This window comes from Peromyscus maniculatus, chromosome 21 (genome assembly GCF_049852395.1).
Source record: "Peromyscus maniculatus bairdii isolate BWxNUB_F1_BW_parent chromosome 21, HU_Pman_BW_mat_3.1, whole genome shotgun sequence".
Lineage (NCBI taxonomy): Eukaryota > Metazoa > Chordata > Mammalia > Rodentia > Cricetidae > Peromyscus > Peromyscus maniculatus.
This window is the reverse complement of record NC_134872.1, coordinates 2,864,857-2,881,889: the sequence shown is the minus strand read 5'-3', so window position 1 is coordinate 2,881,889 and position 17,033 is coordinate 2,864,857. Positions and strand designations below refer to the sequence as shown.

Below are 17,033 nucleotides of genomic sequence, written 5' to 3'. Positions count from 1 at the left end.
TGATTGTTTCTGGACGATGAGGATTGTGGGGCTGAGGGGACAGAGGTGGGTAGAAAGCCGGTTGCTGCCGGCTGCCACCGGGTGGGAAAGGAGGGCTATGGGGGCCACGGTCAGGGATTTAAACAAAGGCAAATCACAGCCTCGAGATTTGCAAAGGTGTGCCACAGTTCGAGCACTTTGAAAAATTACGCAGTCTTTTTTTATCAAAGTGCTCCACGTTCTTCCTCCTGTGGTCAGAGGCATGCGGGCAAGCAGCTCCTGAGGCCCAGTATCTCTCTCGCTGGTCAGAGCTGAAATCAGAAGAAGGAACTAGTGTGTCGGGGACCACAGGCGGGGGTGGAGCTGTGACGTCGGGGAGGGCGGGGCAGGCGGCAGGTGAGCGGCCAGGTCTCCCTGGCTCCAATCACTCCGGAGACTGAGCCATGGGGGGAAAGCAGGATGAGAACGAGGCTTACGGTAAGGCTGGGGTTAGAGGCCTGGGCTCTGGAGAGAGGCAGCGGCGGGGCTGCAGGCCACGGTGGCTGAGGTTGGTTCCAGGCAGAGGAACTAGAATCCTGGGTCTCTAAGGAGAGGCCCTGGGAACACAGGGAAAGAGAATCCTGTCCTGGGAGAATGGTCTCCGCTGGGCCACAGCACAGGTCTTGCATACTGAAGTGTGTCTGAGTGTGTAGGGTTGGGCCTGGCCTCTGGGGGCTAGTGGGGGCCGCAGGGGTTCCGGCCGGGACTCTTAAGTCCCTGAGGGCAGGGACCTGGCAAACAAAGCCCCCGTGGTCGGGAAGCAGATTGGAGCCCTGAAGCTTCTGCTCAGGACAGACCTCAGGGTCCAGCAGTGCCCTGTGCTCAGGGCACCAAGGGGGAGGCTGGGTCCCTGCAAACCAGGGGGACTCCAGTTCAGACTTTGGATCTCAGACGCAAAGGTGCCAACCCACACCCTGTGGGGACTCGGACATGCCGGGGTCTATGTGAAGAGCGAGGAAGCCGGGCTTCTGAACTAATAAAGTTCTTGTGAGGATTAGGGGCCTGGGACCCCAAACTTCAGGAGACAGCCTACTAGGATTCCTGTGAAGTGGGAGACTGGTACCCTGAGCTGCTGGGGGTCTGCCTGCTGCAACCCCTGTGAAAAGCGGGGTCCAAGGACTGTGGTGGAGGGAGGGCTGGTGCCTGCCTTAAGGTCTTTGTTGGGAAGAAAAAGAAGGGGGGCTGTCTGGGGCACTTTGAGAAACAGGGACCGGGCTCTGTAGAGGGTGAGGCCTGAGGAGAGGAAGCAGGGGCCTGTTTCCAGAACTGGTGAAATTAAAGGGCTGAAAGTCTTTCCTGAAGTCCTGAGAGGCGGGCTGAGCGAGCATTTCCTTACCTGAGGACCTTCAGCGCCTACAGGGGAGCTCATTCTGAGGGTTGGGCTTCCTCTAGGTGGGGCTGGTGTCTGTCCCCTAGGAGACGCGTAAGGGCCATAGCACTCCACAGAAAACTTCCTGGAGCAGCTTTGGGTCAATCATTGACCCTGTGTCCATAAGTCCGGGTGGGACAGAGTCCAGAATACCCAAGAAAGCAGATTCCACCCTACCCCAGGCTAGCCCAGCCCTCAGCGCTCCTTCAGTGTCCACCAGGACCCTGGCAGCCTGGCCCCACCCCCTCCCCTGTGTACTGAGGGAGGACCAGGAACAGGACATGGCCACAACCCCAACGGCCAGCTCAGATGTCAACCTGGCTGGCTACCCCGAGCCCGTGGTAGCCCCAGTGCAGGGTCTGCAGAGCTCCTGCTTCCTCCCTGTGCCCTGCAGGGTTTCACAACTGTGATCAAACTTTCTTTGTCATATCCTTGGGCCAGAGGGCTGAGCTAGTGTGACAGTGACATGGTTCCCTGAGGGGCTCCCCACCTGATGGTCCAGAGAGGACCTCCCGGCAGAGAGGACCAGGCAGGGGTGAGAGCAGAGATGCCATGGGGGCCTGAGAGCCACTAAGAGGTCTTACAGAAGCTGGCCAGGGAAGGGACAGAGGACCAAGGCCACATTCTACTCAGATGGCCTTGAGGGGGAGAGTCAGAAACACATTTCCAGAAGCCTACTATTAAAAAAAAAAAAAAAAAAAAACTGCTCAGAAGGCTGAAGCAGGAGGATGGCAAGTTCAAGGTCAGCTGGGGGAACTCAGAAAGATCCTGTCTGAAATACAAAGTAAGCCAGGCGGTGGTGGCACACGCCTTTAATCCCAGCACTCGGGAGGCAGAGGCAGGTGGATCTCTGTGAGTTCGAGGCCAGCCTGGTCTACTAAATGAGTTCCAGGACAGCCACACAGAGAAACCCTGTCTCCTCGAAAAACCAAAAAAAAAAAAAAAAACAAAGTAAAAATAAAAACAAATGGCCGTGGTTATAGTTTAGTGGCAGACTGTTTGCCCCTTATGCAGAAAGCCATAGATTCAATATCCAGTACTACAAAAAACGAAGGCCCCACTTCCCACCTGTTGCTAGGGGAGAAGCCAAGGCCGGCAGCCACCATGCTGCTCACAGAGCAGACCAGGATGCTGCGGATCCAGCTCCCTAGTGACCTCCTCCTGCTAGGGGACCCAGGGATGTCTGGAAGGGACAGGATGTGGGGAGAGAGCCTTTCAAGTGCCTCATTCTTACTCTCCCCTGCCCTCAGGGAAATCAGCCAAATATGACCCCTCCTTTCGAGGCCCCATCAAAAACAGGTGAGCTGTGGGCACCATTTCCAGGGATGTGGGGAGGATTGGTTTGTCCGCAGAAGCCTGGTCCACTGAGGCATCTGTGTGTCTAGGGGGATTTGAGGGGGCTCTGGGTGCTGGGTCATTCTATTTTTTGACTTGGGTGTCAGTTACTCAAGTGTGTATACAATTGGGGAAAACTCACCCAGATGAGCATTTCTGAGCTCACTCTCTTTCTGTGTGTGTGTGTGTGCGCGCATGATTATCTGTGATTATCATGTGTGATTATATTCCAGCAGAAGAATCCCTATCCTAAGAAAATTTTTCTTTTTTCTTTTTTTTTTTTTTTTGTTTTTGTTTTTGTTTTGTTTTGTTTTTTTGTTTTTCGAGACAGGGTTTCTCTGCGTAGCTTTGTGCCTTTCCTGGAGCTCACTCGGTAGCCCAGGCTGGCCTCGAACTCACAGCGATCCGCCTGGCTCTGCCTCCCGAGTGCTGGGATTAAAGGTGTGCGCCACCACCGCCCGGCGAAAATTTTTCTTGAAATAGATAAAGAATGCCAATCTTGCCAGGTGGTGGTGGCACACACCTTAATCCCAGCACTCAGGGAGGCAGAGCCAGCCTGGTCTACCAGAGAGTTCTAGGACAGGCAGGGCTACACAGAGACAAAACAGGCCCAGTCTCTCTAGCACCCCCCAGTCCTCTAACCCCTGACCCCCCCAGACTATGGCCAACACCGGCACCCCAAACTCCCCACCCCATCCCTACACACATCCTAGCTCAGACGTCCATCTCTCCCCAGGGGCTGCACAGACATCATCTGCTGTGTCCTCTTCCTGCTCTTCATTTTGGGTTACATCGTGGTGGGGATTGTAGGTAAGTTTCCAGGTACCCAGGGTGAGGGGCAGCGACCTAGGGAGGGGTTACCACACAGCTGCCCACCCCCAAGTATCTGCCTCCTATGATCTTGTTGTGTGTCCCTTCTCCAGCCTGGGTGTATGGAGACCCTCGGCAAGTGCTCTACCCCAGAAACTCCACGGGGGCCTACTGTGGCATGGGGGAGAACCAGTGAGTATGAGGAGGGAAGGCAGCAGCTTGGGGGGCAAGAGACGCCCCAAGGTAGACACCAGAGCCTGGCATCTGCTGTTCTCCAGCCCTTCCTCACCCAGCCTCCCCGGGACTGGACAGTGCAGGGCCAGCTTAAGTGCCTACGTTTAGAGTTCAGACATCGCTGTCTGGGTCCCCAGCTGGGATGAGTTTGGGTGGTATGAGCAGCCTCTCTGGGCTTTAACTTCCTCCAATGAAGCAACAGCGCCCTTCCAGAAAGTATGCAGGAAATGCCCGTAAATAATAAGCTGTTAACACTCCTGTCGCCACTACAATGCTCCCGGCAGGTGGGGTGTTTCACACCTAAACTGCCAAGCCTCCCGAGGTTGATAACGTCATTTCACACAAGACAGACTTGAGGCCTTGTTCAAGGTCATAAAGCTACCTTACGAGGGGCTGTGCCCCAGAATCGTGCCCCAGAATCGATACTCTCAGCCACACATTGGCTGGTGTAATTTATTACCATAGGTGGTCTTCTGGGCCTCCTTATCTCCCCAGAGAAGCTGGGCCAGGAGCTGGACCTAACTGGTTCGGTCCACAGGGCTATCTGTGTGCTAAGAGAATGACACCCTGCACCTGTCCAGGCCCTTAGGCATGTGCGCACTCTCTTCCTGCAGGAATAAACCCTACGTTCTATATTTCAACATCTTCAACTGTATCGTGGCCACCAACATCATCTCCATCGCCCAGAATGGCCTACAGTGCCCCACACCCCAGGTCAGAAGCCAGGGCCTGTGTGAGCCCCACCTGTCCCCAAGGCCCTAGGTTCCAGCCCCTTAGCATGTTCTGTACCCACAGGTGTGTGTCTCCTCCTGCCCAGAGGCCCCGTGGGCTGTGGACGGGTCCCAGTTATCAAAGACAGTGGGTGAAGTTTTTAAAGAAAACAAGAACTTTTGTCTACCAGAGGTGCCCCCAGATATGGTAAATGCTGGTTCCCGTCCCATAGTGGAGGAGTGGGGGGAACTTGGACTCTGATGAGCCCGTCTGAGACTTAATATGGTAGACGTTGTGGTAGAGGTGGTGGTGATGGTGGTGGTCGTGGTGATGGTGGTGGGTGGTGGTTGTGATGGTGGTGATGTGGTGGTGATGATGTGGTGGCAGTGATGGTGGTGATGATGTGGTGGTGGTAGTGATGGTAATGATGATGGAGGTGGTATTAATGGTGGTGGTGGTGATGGTGGGAGCCACACTTCTGTATCTGTGTTTCTGTCTGTTCTCCCTTCTCCATCCCCAGAACGTGATGAAAAGCCTGGAGCAAGAACTCTGTCCCAGTTTCCTCCTCCCTTCTGCTCCAGGTGAGAACCATGGACGTTACTCCTCAGGCATCCTCTCATCCAATATTTTCATTTCTCAAGTGAAAGACGCAGGCCCAGAAGAAGAGAGGCTGTCAGCATGCCTTCCCTACATTCTGGGTGGAGAGATTAGAGATATTTACAAGAGGTTGGATGAGCACTAGGACCGGTTAGATGCCGCACGCCTTTGGTCCCAGCTAACAGGGAAGCAGAGGCAGGAGAGGTTGAAGGCCAGCCTGGGACACATAGCAAGATCCTCTCTCCAAACAACAATAAAACAGGGCTGGTGAGACGGCTTGACACATAAAGGTGCTTGCCACCAAGTCTGACGACCTGAGTTCGATCCCCAGGCCCCACACGGTAGAGGGAGAGAATGGACTCCTGAGCCAGCTCTCTAATCACCACGGGCATTGCACAACCCACACACAGTCACACACAGTAAGTAGATGTAATAGTGTTTCGTGTGGATGAGTGGTGTGTAGAACACTTTCTCCTGGCTTGTGCAATGCCCTGGGTTCCATCCTCAGCACTGCAGAAGCAGAATAGAGTGACAATAATAAATCTCCCGAAGATAATCATGGTGGGGCTGGAGAGACTCTCAGCAGGTAAGTGTGTGCTGCTCCTTTGTGGGTCCCCAGCACCCACACAGTGGCTCGAAGCTATCCGTAACCACCCAGGGGCCCTGATACCCTCCTCTGGCCTTCACGGGCACGAGTCACGCTGGTGCTTACACACATGCAAGCAAAGCATTCACACACACAAAATACTCTGGGCGTGGCGGCCCACACCTTTAGTCTCAGCACGCAGGAGGCAGAGGCAGGAGGATCTCCATGACTTCAGTGAGTCCCAGGCCAGCAAAGGCCTACATAGTGAACCCTGCCTCAAAAACAAAACAAAGACAGATAAATCTAAAAAAGAGGGTTTTTTTTTGTTTTGTTTTTTAATAAAATGTTCATGGATGAACGAATCTGAGGGAGTACAGCCACCTGAGACATCTATCCAATCGTTACAAACGGATGAGGCTGGGTAGGCCAATCACAGTTGACCTTTCTTTGGTGCACACTTCTTCCCAGCAGCACTCGGAACTGGTTTGGTTTATTTAGAGACAGGATCTTATGTTGTGGCCCAAATGGCTCCGGTGTGTGATCTTCCTGCCTCAGCCTGTCCTTCTGCTGAGATACCAGGAAGGCACCACCGAGTCTAGCTGCCTTTATTTATTTGTTTATCTATCTATCTATCTATCTATCTATCTATCTATCTATCTATCTATCTATCTATCTATCTATCTATCTATCTATCTATCTATGTGTCTGTCTGTCTGTCTGTCTGTCTGTTTGTTTGTTTTAGTAGAAAATGCTCCCTTCGGCACCATTGGCTCTAATCTCCATACAAACAAACCAATCTAACTTCCTCTCAGCACCATCCTTGTGTCTGCTCTCAGTGTAAACAACTCAAGCTAACTTCCTCTCCACACCATCCTTTGTATCTGCTCTCTTCGCAAACAGCTTAAAGGTTAAGCTCTATTCCTCTCACTTTCCCTGGCACCCTCTTTGCAGCCCATGTGCGCCCCACAGTACTTTCTGACTATAGTATGAGAAAAGACAAGATTTCAAGGCAAGTGCCATAGGGAAGGCCGCCCCAGGGCCGCTCCGCAGCAGACAGATCTGGATTTTCTCTTGAGCACTTTCCAGCGGGTGGATCTCAGGCCAGTTACTCAGCCATTCTGTGCCTTCTTTCCTCAACTTTGGGATGTAAGTGATAAAAACAAACCTGCTCGGCTACCTGCGGATCCAGAGTCAGTCACGTACAGGCCCAGCTAGAGATCTGGAGATAGAGCTGGGGAAGGGCTGAGCTGAGAGCGAGAGGGGAGACTCTGAGGAGGCTACTTAGAGACTCCAGGAGCGAGCGCAGAAGTGTGCAATGTGCACAGGATCCAGGGCCTGGCCCAGGGCCATGACAGCCTGTTGAGATAGCCCATTCCACTCAGGGACCAATAATGTGGAATGAAGAGACCATGACCTAAGTAGGGAAGCAAGGTCAGGGCTGGAGGTATTGCAGGAATCCAGGTAACGGGGTGTAAGGACATCTGCCCAATGGCAGGGAGGGAATACAGGCTGCAACACCCCCAACCCTGAAAGAGCAGAGCCCACCCATCCCTGCTCCCTCCCGTGACCTGACTGTGCTCTGGGATGGGAGGGTCAGACCGCCGCCCTGTTCTCTCTTCTAGCTCTGGGACGTTGTTTCCCATCCCCCAACATTAATTTCACCTTACCCGGGTACGGATGGATCGATAACACCACTGTCTCCAAGGGGATCAGGTAGACGTTGTCCTCTCCATCACCCCCATGTCCCTTCGTTCCATCAGCCCCATCTGACTCCATCCTTCTCCAAACAGTGGCCTCCTTGACAGCATCAATGCCCGGGATGTCTCTGTGAAGATCTTTGAAGATTTTGCCCAGTCCTGGTATTGGATCCTCGTGTGAGTCCACAGCTTCCCCACGGTCAATTCAGCCCCTCCCTCCTCCCCCTCTGCCCTCCCTGACCCCCTTTCCCTAAGTCTATGTGTGAAGCCAAGGCTGCGATCAGAGGGGAGCTAGCTCAGAATGGACCCTGAGCCAGGCAGGACTTGTATCAGAAAGTGGATTGAAACTACGAATACTGGAGGGTACGGGGAAAGGAATGGGGGGTGGGGGGCTCTGAAGGGCTTAGGAGGCCACCCTCCTTTATGTTCCTTACCTGCAGGGCCCTGGGTGTGGCTCTGGTACTGAGTCTGCTGTTCATCCTGCTCCTGCGCCTGGTGGCGGCTCCCCTGGTGCTGCTGCTGATTGTGGGGGTGCTGGCGGTGCTGGCCTATGGCATCTACCACTGCTGGCAACAGTACCGGACGCTGCGGGACAAGGGCGCCTCCATCACCCAGCTGGGCTTCACCACCAACCTCAGTGCCTACCAGAGCGTGCAGGAGACCTGGCTGGCTGCTCGTGAGTCCCCCGCTGCCCCCCTCCATCCGCTCGCTGCCAAGGGTTGCCTTGGTTGGGTGGCCCTAGCCCTGACTGGGGACCACCTCCTGCTGTCCCCACACAGTAATTGTTCTGGCTGTCCTTGAGGGCATCTTGCTGCTCATGCTCATCTTCCTGCGCCAGAGGATCCGAATTGCCATCGCTCTGCTGAAGGAAGCCAGCAGGTCGGGGCCTGCCTGTGAGGGGGAGGGGGCCCTGGGCAGGGGTGCTGGCCTGGATGGGGTAGTAAGAACCCTGGAGGAGGCAAGGCAGAACTGCTCAGTGAGTAACACCGCTGAGTTTCAGCCTCTTAGGGCCTCGGTTTCCCTGTCTGGTTTGTTCTGTTGCTATTTGGGGGGATGGAAGGAGATAAGATTGATTTACTTTTGTTTTATGTATGGGTGTTTTGCCAGCGTGCATGTCTGTGTACCATGCATGTTTGGTGCCCCGGAGGCCGGAAGAGGGCATTGGATCCTCTGGAGCTGGAGTTACAGACAGTTGTGAGCCCAAGACTGCTCTCGAGAGCAGCCAGTGCTCTGAACTGCAGAGCCATCTCTGCTGCCCCAAGAATTTTGCTGCTGTTTGTTTGTTTGTTTGTTTGTTTGTTTGTTTGTTTGTTTGGAGACAGGAGCTCATGTAGCCCCCGCTAATGTCAGAGCAGCTATGTAACTGAGGCTGTCCTTGAACTCCTGATCTCCCTGCCTGCACAATATGGTGGTGACGGTGATCACACAGGTTCTTGGGCAGCGCAGGCTGACCTCCAACTCACTATATAGTTGAGGATGACCTTGAATGCATCCTCCTGCATCTACCTCCAGAATGCTAGGGTTGGGCATGTACCACCCGACCTCCCTTAGTCAGTGCTGGGGGGTTAACTCAGGGCCTCCTGTGTGTTAGGCAAGCACTCTACCAATAAGGCTACGCCTGTATCATTTTCCTACCCCGTCACTCTTTGGAGGGTGTGTCTTGCAATATAACCCGGACTGGCCTCAAACCCATGGCAACCCCGCTATTTCTTAGCCTCCTGAGTGCTGGGATTGAAAGCATGTGCCACCACACCCAGCCTCCCTGTCTGTGAGATGTTGTAACAGCAGTCTCAGTTTTGCAAGGGCATCGTGGGCACTGAGTGCATCGTGGGCACTGAGTGCATCGTGGGCACTGAGTGCATCGTGGGCACCGAGTGCATTGTTGCTGACTAAATGTGTAGAACAATGGCTTTAGCACTCTGTGGGCACAGGCAGGAGTCGAGGTGGCGGGAGTCGGGGTGGGAGAAGCAGACATTGCCAAATGGACCAGAGGGCAGGCCACCTTTTGGGGGTTCTCTTCCCTTACACTCCCCGAGCCCCCCATGTGTCTCCTGCGACTCCAGGCTCCTCTGAGTGTCCCCTGAGCCTTACTGGGTTCACCCAGCAAGTCTACCGTGTACCCTGCCTGGAACCAGGTGCTGGGGATGTGGAAGACAAAAGCTGTAGTTCTGTTTCTGGCCTGGAGACTCAAACAGGCCGGAGGAGGAGTCCAGCCAGGGTCAGGCCCGGGAGAGGATGCCCAGGCCTGAGGCCTCAGTGGACTCTTCTTGTCTCCCTGCAGGGCTGTGGGCCAGATGATGTCCACTATGTTCTACCCTCTGGTCACCTTCGTCCTCCTGGTCATTTGCATCGGCTACTGGGCCATGACCGCTCTGTATCCTTTGTACACCCCCACGGGCGCTGCGGGGCAGGACAGGTCCCATGTGGGGATGTAAGGGGACTGAGGGGCCCGGGTGAGCAGGGGTTGAATGCCAGCCCTGTGTGTGTGGCAAACAACCTGAACCAGTTCCGGGGTGTCCTGTGACTGACAGCTGCCATCATGCTTTTCTTGACTCCCCTCTGGGTACCTGGCCACCTCCGGACAACCCCAGTACATCTATCGGGTGCCCAACCCCAGCGCCCCCGGCTGTGAGGACGTACCTGTGAACAAGTCCTGTGACCCCATGGTGAGAGGGAGCAGGGTGGGTGCTGAGGGGTGTTGGGGGTCAGTTAGCCCAGATCTCCCCTAATGCAGAAGTACCTGAGAGGGCAAGGATTCTCCCGTGGATGGGACCTCCTCAGTTCTGCGGTTGATTACCCGTTTTCTGCCTTCAAGGCCATAAAATACTTCCTCCTCCTGGGTCTCCACCCATTGTTCTATAAATTGGAGCTGATCCGAATCGCCCTCTGTGGGTGGCTTAGGAGCGTTAATGGCATTGGGTACATCTGATGCTGTGTACCATGCCTGCCCAGGACAGGGACTCCCACTGGACGGACTGTTTTATTTCCCTTGTCAAGTTCTGGGAACAGAGCCCCAGACAGCGGCACTGAGAGGTCCACCCGAGCGATGTCTGAAGGAACTTGGGAGGCCTGGGGGTACTTTCCCAGCCCTTGAGAGGTGGAGGCTGAGGAGAGGACCTACACCAGTCTCCGTTACACAACTAGTCCGAGGCCAGCCTGAGCTACGGTGAGGCTGTCCCTAAAAACAAAAATAAGCATAACAAAAAGCCACACCATGCCCACAGGAACACACCTCTAACTCCAGCATCCTGGAGGTTAAGAGTGGAGATTTCCACTTCAAGGTCATCCTGGAGACCTTGCCTCAAAAACAAGCCCTACACACAAAAGAGAGAGAAGGCTCATTCAGATTTAGAGAAGACCCACTCTGTTCTGCGCCCAGGGACCTGGCTGTCCTTTGTAACTCACTCACCCTCTAACTGTGAAGGCTGCCACAAACCCACGATGATCTGTTGAGAGATGGGGGCTTTTTCCTTTCCTCCCCGCCCCCCCCCCCTTTTTTTTGAGTCAGGGTCTCACTATATATATAGCCCTAGCTGGACTGGAACTCAATAGGTAGAACAGGCTGGCCTCAAACTCAAGTGGATCCACCCATCTCCACCTCCCAAGTGCCGGGATTAAAGTCGGGCACTGCTAGGCCCTGTTTTATTTCAAACATTCATGGTTTAGGCACTCAGAAACCATGAAGCTTTTAAAGTCATATTTTCTGGACTTGTGTAGTTTTAATTATTCATTTTTTATGTGTTATTATGGACATTTCCAAACACATGCAGAAGTTAACCGTACAGTGGTGGTGAGTCCCTGTGCCCAGATCGGGTGGCCCGCAGCTTCCTGTAAGAACCCCCCCCCCTCCTTTTCGCAATGCTACAGTTTGAACCCAGGGCCTCATGCATGAGCTACGTCCCTAAGCTGCCCCCACCCTCAACTTTTAGGAAGTTTAAAACAATGTTTTCTCTCTCTTTCTCTCTCTCTTTTATTATTTCTCTATGATTTCTTTCTTGTTTACTATTAGTTTGTGCATATGAGTGTCTGGCCTTCATGTATGTTTATGCACCGCATCGTACGTGCTGTCCAAAGAGACCAGAAGAGGGCCTTGGATCCTCCGGAACTGGAGTTACATACGTCGTGAGCCGCCGTGTGGGTGCTGGGAATGGAGCCCTGGTCTCTAGCAGAGCAGCGAATGTGCTCAGCCACTGAGGCATGGCACAGCTCGCTTCCCCACACACACACTCTGTTTTTTGTTTGTTTGTTTTGCTTTGCTTTTTTGAGACAGGGTTTCTCTATGTAACCCTGGCTGTCCTGGAATTCACTTTGTAGATCAGGCTGGCCTTGAACCCAGAGATCTGCCTGCCTCTGCCTCCCAGCTTCTGGGGTTAAAGGCATTTCTCTTCTCTCTCTCTCTCTCTCTCTCTCTCTCTCTCTCTCTCTCTCTCTCTCTCTCTCTCTCTCTCTCTCTCGTTTTTTCTAGGCTGGCCTGAAACTTGCTCTGTAGCCCATGCTGACCTCAAATTCACAATGATCCCCTTACCCTAGCTTCCTTAAATGTTGGGATTGCTGGGGTAAAATACTGCCTAGCTCAGGTAGCTTGAATACAAATGCCACTTCACACATAAGTATGCTAAGGTGGATCTCAAAGAGCATTTGTTTGTTTGTTTATCTGGTTTTTGCTTCATTTTTTTCAAGACAGGGTTTCTCTGTGTTGTTTTGGTGTCCGTTCTGGATCTTGCTCTGTAGACCAGGCTGTCCTCAAACTCACAGAGATCCACCTGGCTCTGCCTCCTGAGTGCTGGGATTACAGGCGTGCACCACCACTGCCCGGCTTATTTATCTATTTATAGACAGGGTTTCTGTAGTCCAGGCTCAGCCTGGATCTTGCTATGTGGCAGAGGAGACCTTGAATTTGTGATCCTCCTGTCTGCCTCCCACGTGCTGTGATCACAGGTGTGCCCAACCATGCAGGGTTTTACGTGCTAGGCCAGCACTCTGCCAACTGATACACTTCTCTAACTCTTTGACGTAGGACTTAAGAAGCAGAGCCTGAGGATTAGGTCAGTGATAAAAAGCTGTCTTTTGTTCCTGAAGCCCCGACTTCTACACTAAAAATAGGAGGAAAGGAAAAAAATAAGAAAGGCGAAGTCTACCGAAGCTGGGCATGACACTCAGCTTTGTGTGTGGGGTTTGTACGATGTGTGAAGATCGGTGTTCAATCCCGACAGAACACTGGCACATGCCACACACCCCGACACTGTTTTGTTATTGCAGCCAACAAAATTACTTAATGTCATTAAATACCCTGGGTGCCCTGGCGGCAGCTCAGAGTCTTCTCTAAAACAGGTTCCTGGGAAAGTAAGATGGAGAGCAGGCTGAAACCATAAAACCACCCACACACTGGTCTTGCCGGAGGCATTCTAGATAGCTCTTGTGCCAGTCTGGAAACCAGGAAGCTGGTTAGTCACACTATGGCAAGACTGAGGTGATCTGAGCCTGGAGGCTGCTGGGAACAGGGAAGGTGGAGGATCCGCCTGCAAGTCCCGGGCCTGAACCTGCCATGTCCTCCCTGTCACTTCCAGGACCAGTCCAAGAACTTCTCCTCGTGCCCAGGGCTCACGTGTGCCTTCCAGGGCTACTCGTCCACAGGCCTAGCCCAACGTTCTCTCTTCAATCTGCAAATTTATGGGGTCCTGGGACTCTTCTGGACTGTTAACTGGGTACTGGCGCTGGGCCAGTGCGTCCTCGCTGGAGCCTTTGCCTCCTTCTACTGGGCCTTCCGAAAGCCTCAAGACATCCCTACCTTCCCCTTGGGCTCAGCCTTTATCCGCACACTCCGGTAAGCCAGGGGCAGCCCCCTGGGGAAATGTTAGCCCTAGGAATACCAGGAAGCGCTGGGGTGCTTCGACTGACCTAAACACCCTCTGCAGTTACCACACTGGGTCACTGGCATTTGGAGCGCTCATCCTGACCCTTGTGCAGATAGCCCGGATCATCCTGGAATACATTGACCACAAGCTAAGAGGTGAGTGGGCGGCGGCGGCAGTGGCGGCGGCGGCGGCAGCGGGGGCGGGGGCGGGGGCGGGGGGGGGGCCGGGGGGGGGGGCAGGCTGAGCTGCTGGAATTGCTGGAGTCTTGAAGGGGGCCAGGCAGGCGGAAACCAGTGGCTAAGCGTCGGCTTCCTTTGTCCCCAGGATCCCAAAATCCTGTGGCCCGATGCATCATCTGCTGCTTCAAGTGTTGCCTGTGGTGTCTGGAGAAGTTTATTAAGTTTCTCAACCGCAATGCCTACATCATGGTGAGCACACCCTCCAGCAGCCCTGTGCCCTGTGCCCCTCTGCCCAGGCTCCACCATCACCAAGGGTGTGGCTCTGACCTTTCCTGCTCCTCTCAGATCGCCATCTATGGGAAGAATTTCTGTGTCTCAGCCAAAAATGCCTTCATGCTGCTCATGAGGAACGTGGTCAGGTCAGGCTGCCATGGGGTCCCCTACCCAGCTCTTCCATCCTTAAGCTGGCCTCGTGGGCAGACCCTGCTCAGAAGGGTCCCATGCTTGGTCCATCACCATCTTGGTGTCACCATCTTGACATGGGAACAGATGTCACTGTTCCAGATGTCACTGTTCCCAGTCCTGCCAGGTCCCTCACCCCTCACTTCCACTACAGGGTCGTCGTCCTGGATAAAGTCACAGATCTGCTCCTCTTCTTTGGGAAGCTGCTGGTGGTCGGAGGTGTCGGTAAGGGCCACAGTCAGGGTCTACAGAGCCAGGCGCCCCCTGGGGTGCAGAAAGGGGTGTCTGCAGAGGAGCAGCACTGACCCGGGACTCTCGTCCACACAGGTGTTCTGTCCTTCTTCTTTTTCTCCGGCCGTATCAAGGGCCTGGGGAAGGACTTTGAGAACCCCCACCTCAACTATTACTGGCTGCCCATCATGGTGAGTGACACCTCTCTCTGCTTCACCCACGTCTCCAGAAGAGCCCAGGGTCCCCCCCTTTTTTTTTTTTTTTTTTTTTTTTTTTGGTTTTTCGAGACAGGGTTTCTCTGTGCAGCTTTGGTGCCTGTCCTGGATCTCACTATGCAGACCAGACTGGCCTCGAACTCACAGAGATCCACCTGGCTCTGCTTCCTGAGTGCTGGGATTAAAGGAGTGTGCCACCACAGCCCACCAATCAGTTTTGTTTCTTGCAGACCTCCATCATGGGGGCCTACGTCATCGCCAGTGGCTTCTTCAGCGTTTTTGGCATGTGTGTGGACACGCTCTTCCTCTGCTTCCGTGAGTGTCCCCCGACCAACCGCCTCCCCCACTCTCAAGCGCTTGATTCTTCTGGCTTTTCTTGGAGACTGGTTGCCTGTAGCTTTCTGAACTAAAGGGGCCAGTGAGAATATCTTCAGACATTCCAAGGCTAGAAGTTTGGGGAGGAAAGAAGAGATAAACCCTGGACATTCTCAGAGAGGGAGACCTTCTCAGACAGAGGCCTGGCTAGGAAATGTAGGAAGATGTTAACCACGAAACACTTCCCAGGAGGTAGTCATAGTGTGTGTGGGGGGCTGTTCTTCCTTCTTTTATTTAGGCTTTTGGGGGAGGGGACATGGGAAGCACACTATGTAGCACAGGCTGACCTGGAAATAACCATATAGCTAAGGCTGGCTCAAACTCATGATCCTCCTGCCTCAGCCTCCAAGTGCAGGAAATCGTGGTACTTTTTTGTCCCAGTGACAATGCCCCCAGGACCTTGTGTCTGCAAAGGCAGGAACACCCCACAACTGTGCTAAGCCATGCAGTAAGCAATTAACAGGAATATTTTGTTGTTTTATGGTTTTGTTTCTTGGTTAAATTTTATTTAGTTACATAGGGTCTCTCCATGTCTTCTTGGCTGGCTCCAACTCGATATATAGACCAGGCTGGGCCAACTCCAAACAGTCTTCCGGCCTCTGCCTCCCAAGCGCTAGAATCATGGGGATGCACAACCATTCCCAAGGCAGAGTTTTGCTGTGTAGCTCAGGCTAGGCTTGTATTCTAAGTCCTTCGGTCCCTACCTTCACCATGATGAACCGACATGCCGTTTTTTCTTAATCCCGTTGTCACTCTATGAAATAATACAATTATTTATACACTTGATGTGAGGAAGCAGGTTATACAGCTTTCTGGGTAGATTCTATAAGCTGCCTTACATGGCTTGGACAGGAAGTCAGGCTGTTTGATCTACACAGCCCAGATTATTCCTGGGGTGCCACGGTGTTCCGTTTACCAGATCTCCTCTAACGGGTCCTTTCTGCCACTCAGTGGAGGATCTGGAGAGAAACGACGGTTCCCAGGAGCGGCCCTACTACATGCCCAAGTCACTTCTGAAGATTCTGGGTAAGAAGAATAAGACGCCCGGTGAAGGAAAGAGGAAGAAGTGAGACCCCGGAACTGCAGCCCTCCGACACAGAAGCCCAGCCATCTATGCCTAAGGATCACAATTTTATAGTAAACAGATTTTATTAAAGATTAATATTTTATATTCTTGATAAGTATGGTTTTGTTTTCAAACTCATTTCTCTTTTATTAAAGTCTAAATTACTGTTACACGGTTTGATACCAAATAAAAGAAAATTTGTTCAGGGGCTAGGGTTAGGAGACTGGGGGTGTCCCTCAGCTGGTAGAGTGCCTGCCTAGCATGTAAGGGCCTCCAGATTCTGTCTCTAGCATAAACATGGCCTGGGACTCCTGCCTGTAATCACAGCACTTGGGAGGTGGAGGCAGGAGGATTGGGAACTCCAGGTCATTCTTGACTCCATAGTGAATTCAAGGCCAGGTGGAACTGGGTGAGATCTTGATTCAAAAGAAGAGTGTGTGTGTGTAGGGGGCGTATTGTTCAAATAAGGTAATATGTCACCAACAATCCAGGCAACTATTCATTTCTTTTTAATTAATTAAATAATCTATTTATTATTTATTTATTTTAGTTTTTTGAGACAGGGTTTCTTTGTGTATCCCTGGCTGTCCAAGAACTTGCCCTGTAGACCAAGCTGACATGGAATTCACAGATATCTGCCTGCCTCTGCCTCCCAAGTGCTGGAATTTAAAGGTGTGTGCCACCACATCCGGTTCATTTTATTTAAGAATGTTTCTATGTACCAGGCAGTGAGTTCGAGGCCAGCCAGGGCTAGACAGCAAAACCCTATCTTGAAAAAAAAAAATTTCAGCTAGTTCAGCGAACCATTTTGCCCACGTGACCTCCTGTCTCTGCCTCCAGAGCACTGGGATTAGAGTGGGTTCCATACCTGCCCAGCTTTTATGTAAAGTTTGGAGATACAAAGTCCTGTCCTTCGGGTAGCTGGGCTCCTGTCCTCAAGAGTGTACAGCGAATGCTTTTCACACTGAGCCGTCTCCCCAACCCCAGGTGACTCTTTAATATATATATAAATATAATATTTATTATTTATATAATATATAATAATATAAATAAATATATATTTACATATAAGGTGTGCACCACTACACCAGATTTAGGTGGTGGCGGGGACTGAACCGAGGGCTTCCCACAAACTAGGAAGGCACTCTACCAACTGAGTCACGCTGCCGTGTCCCTTATTAGTTCCTCTCCTGGCCGCCGGCTGCTTTAAAACAGGCCCCGCCCCCTCGTCGCGTTCCGGGTATCAGGGCCAATCAGAAAGCTCCTAGGGGGGCTGGGGCCGCCTCCTGGGTC

At 52.8% G+C, this 17,033-nt stretch overlaps 1 protein-coding gene across 1 annotated transcript; it reads left to right on the top strand.

Annotated features, from left to right (window-relative positions):
• Nucleotides 1–348: 348 nt before the first annotated feature.
• On the top strand, nt 349–15,855 carry Slc44a4 (solute carrier family 44 member 4). The gene is made up of 21 exons (XM_076558251.1): nt 349–456; nt 2,638–2,686; nt 3,459–3,532; nt 3,646–3,724; nt 4,381–4,480; nt 4,562–4,684; nt 4,998–5,058; nt 7,283–7,373; nt 7,451–7,534; nt 7,798–8,033; nt 8,137–8,236; nt 9,639–9,734; nt 9,924–10,023; nt 12,925–13,181; nt 13,273–13,367; nt 13,537–13,640; nt 13,737–13,810; nt 14,008–14,078; nt 14,181–14,275; nt 14,530–14,614; nt 15,626–15,855. Exons 1-21 carry the CDS (start codon nt 423–425, stop codon nt 15,742–15,744), a joined length of 2,127 nt encoding a protein of 708 aa, XP_076414366.1. The 5' UTR covers nt 349–422; the 3' UTR covers nt 15,745–15,855.
• Nucleotides 15,856–17,033: the final 1,178 nt, after the last annotated feature.

Excerpts from the sequence above, each read along its gene's own strand:
- Slc44a4 (XM_076558251.1), top strand. The coding sequence starts at position 423 with ATGGGGGGAAAGCAGGATGAGAACGAGGCTTACG. Across the intron at positions 2,687-3,458 it reads CGAGGCCCCATCAAAAACAG|GGGCTGCACAGACATCATCT; the intron begins GTGAGCTGTGGG and ends ATCTCTCCCCAG. Across the intron at positions 8,034-8,136 it reads GGAGACCTGGCTGGCTGCTC|TAATTGTTCTGGCTGTCCTT; the intron begins GTGAGTCCCCCG and ends GTCCCCACACAG.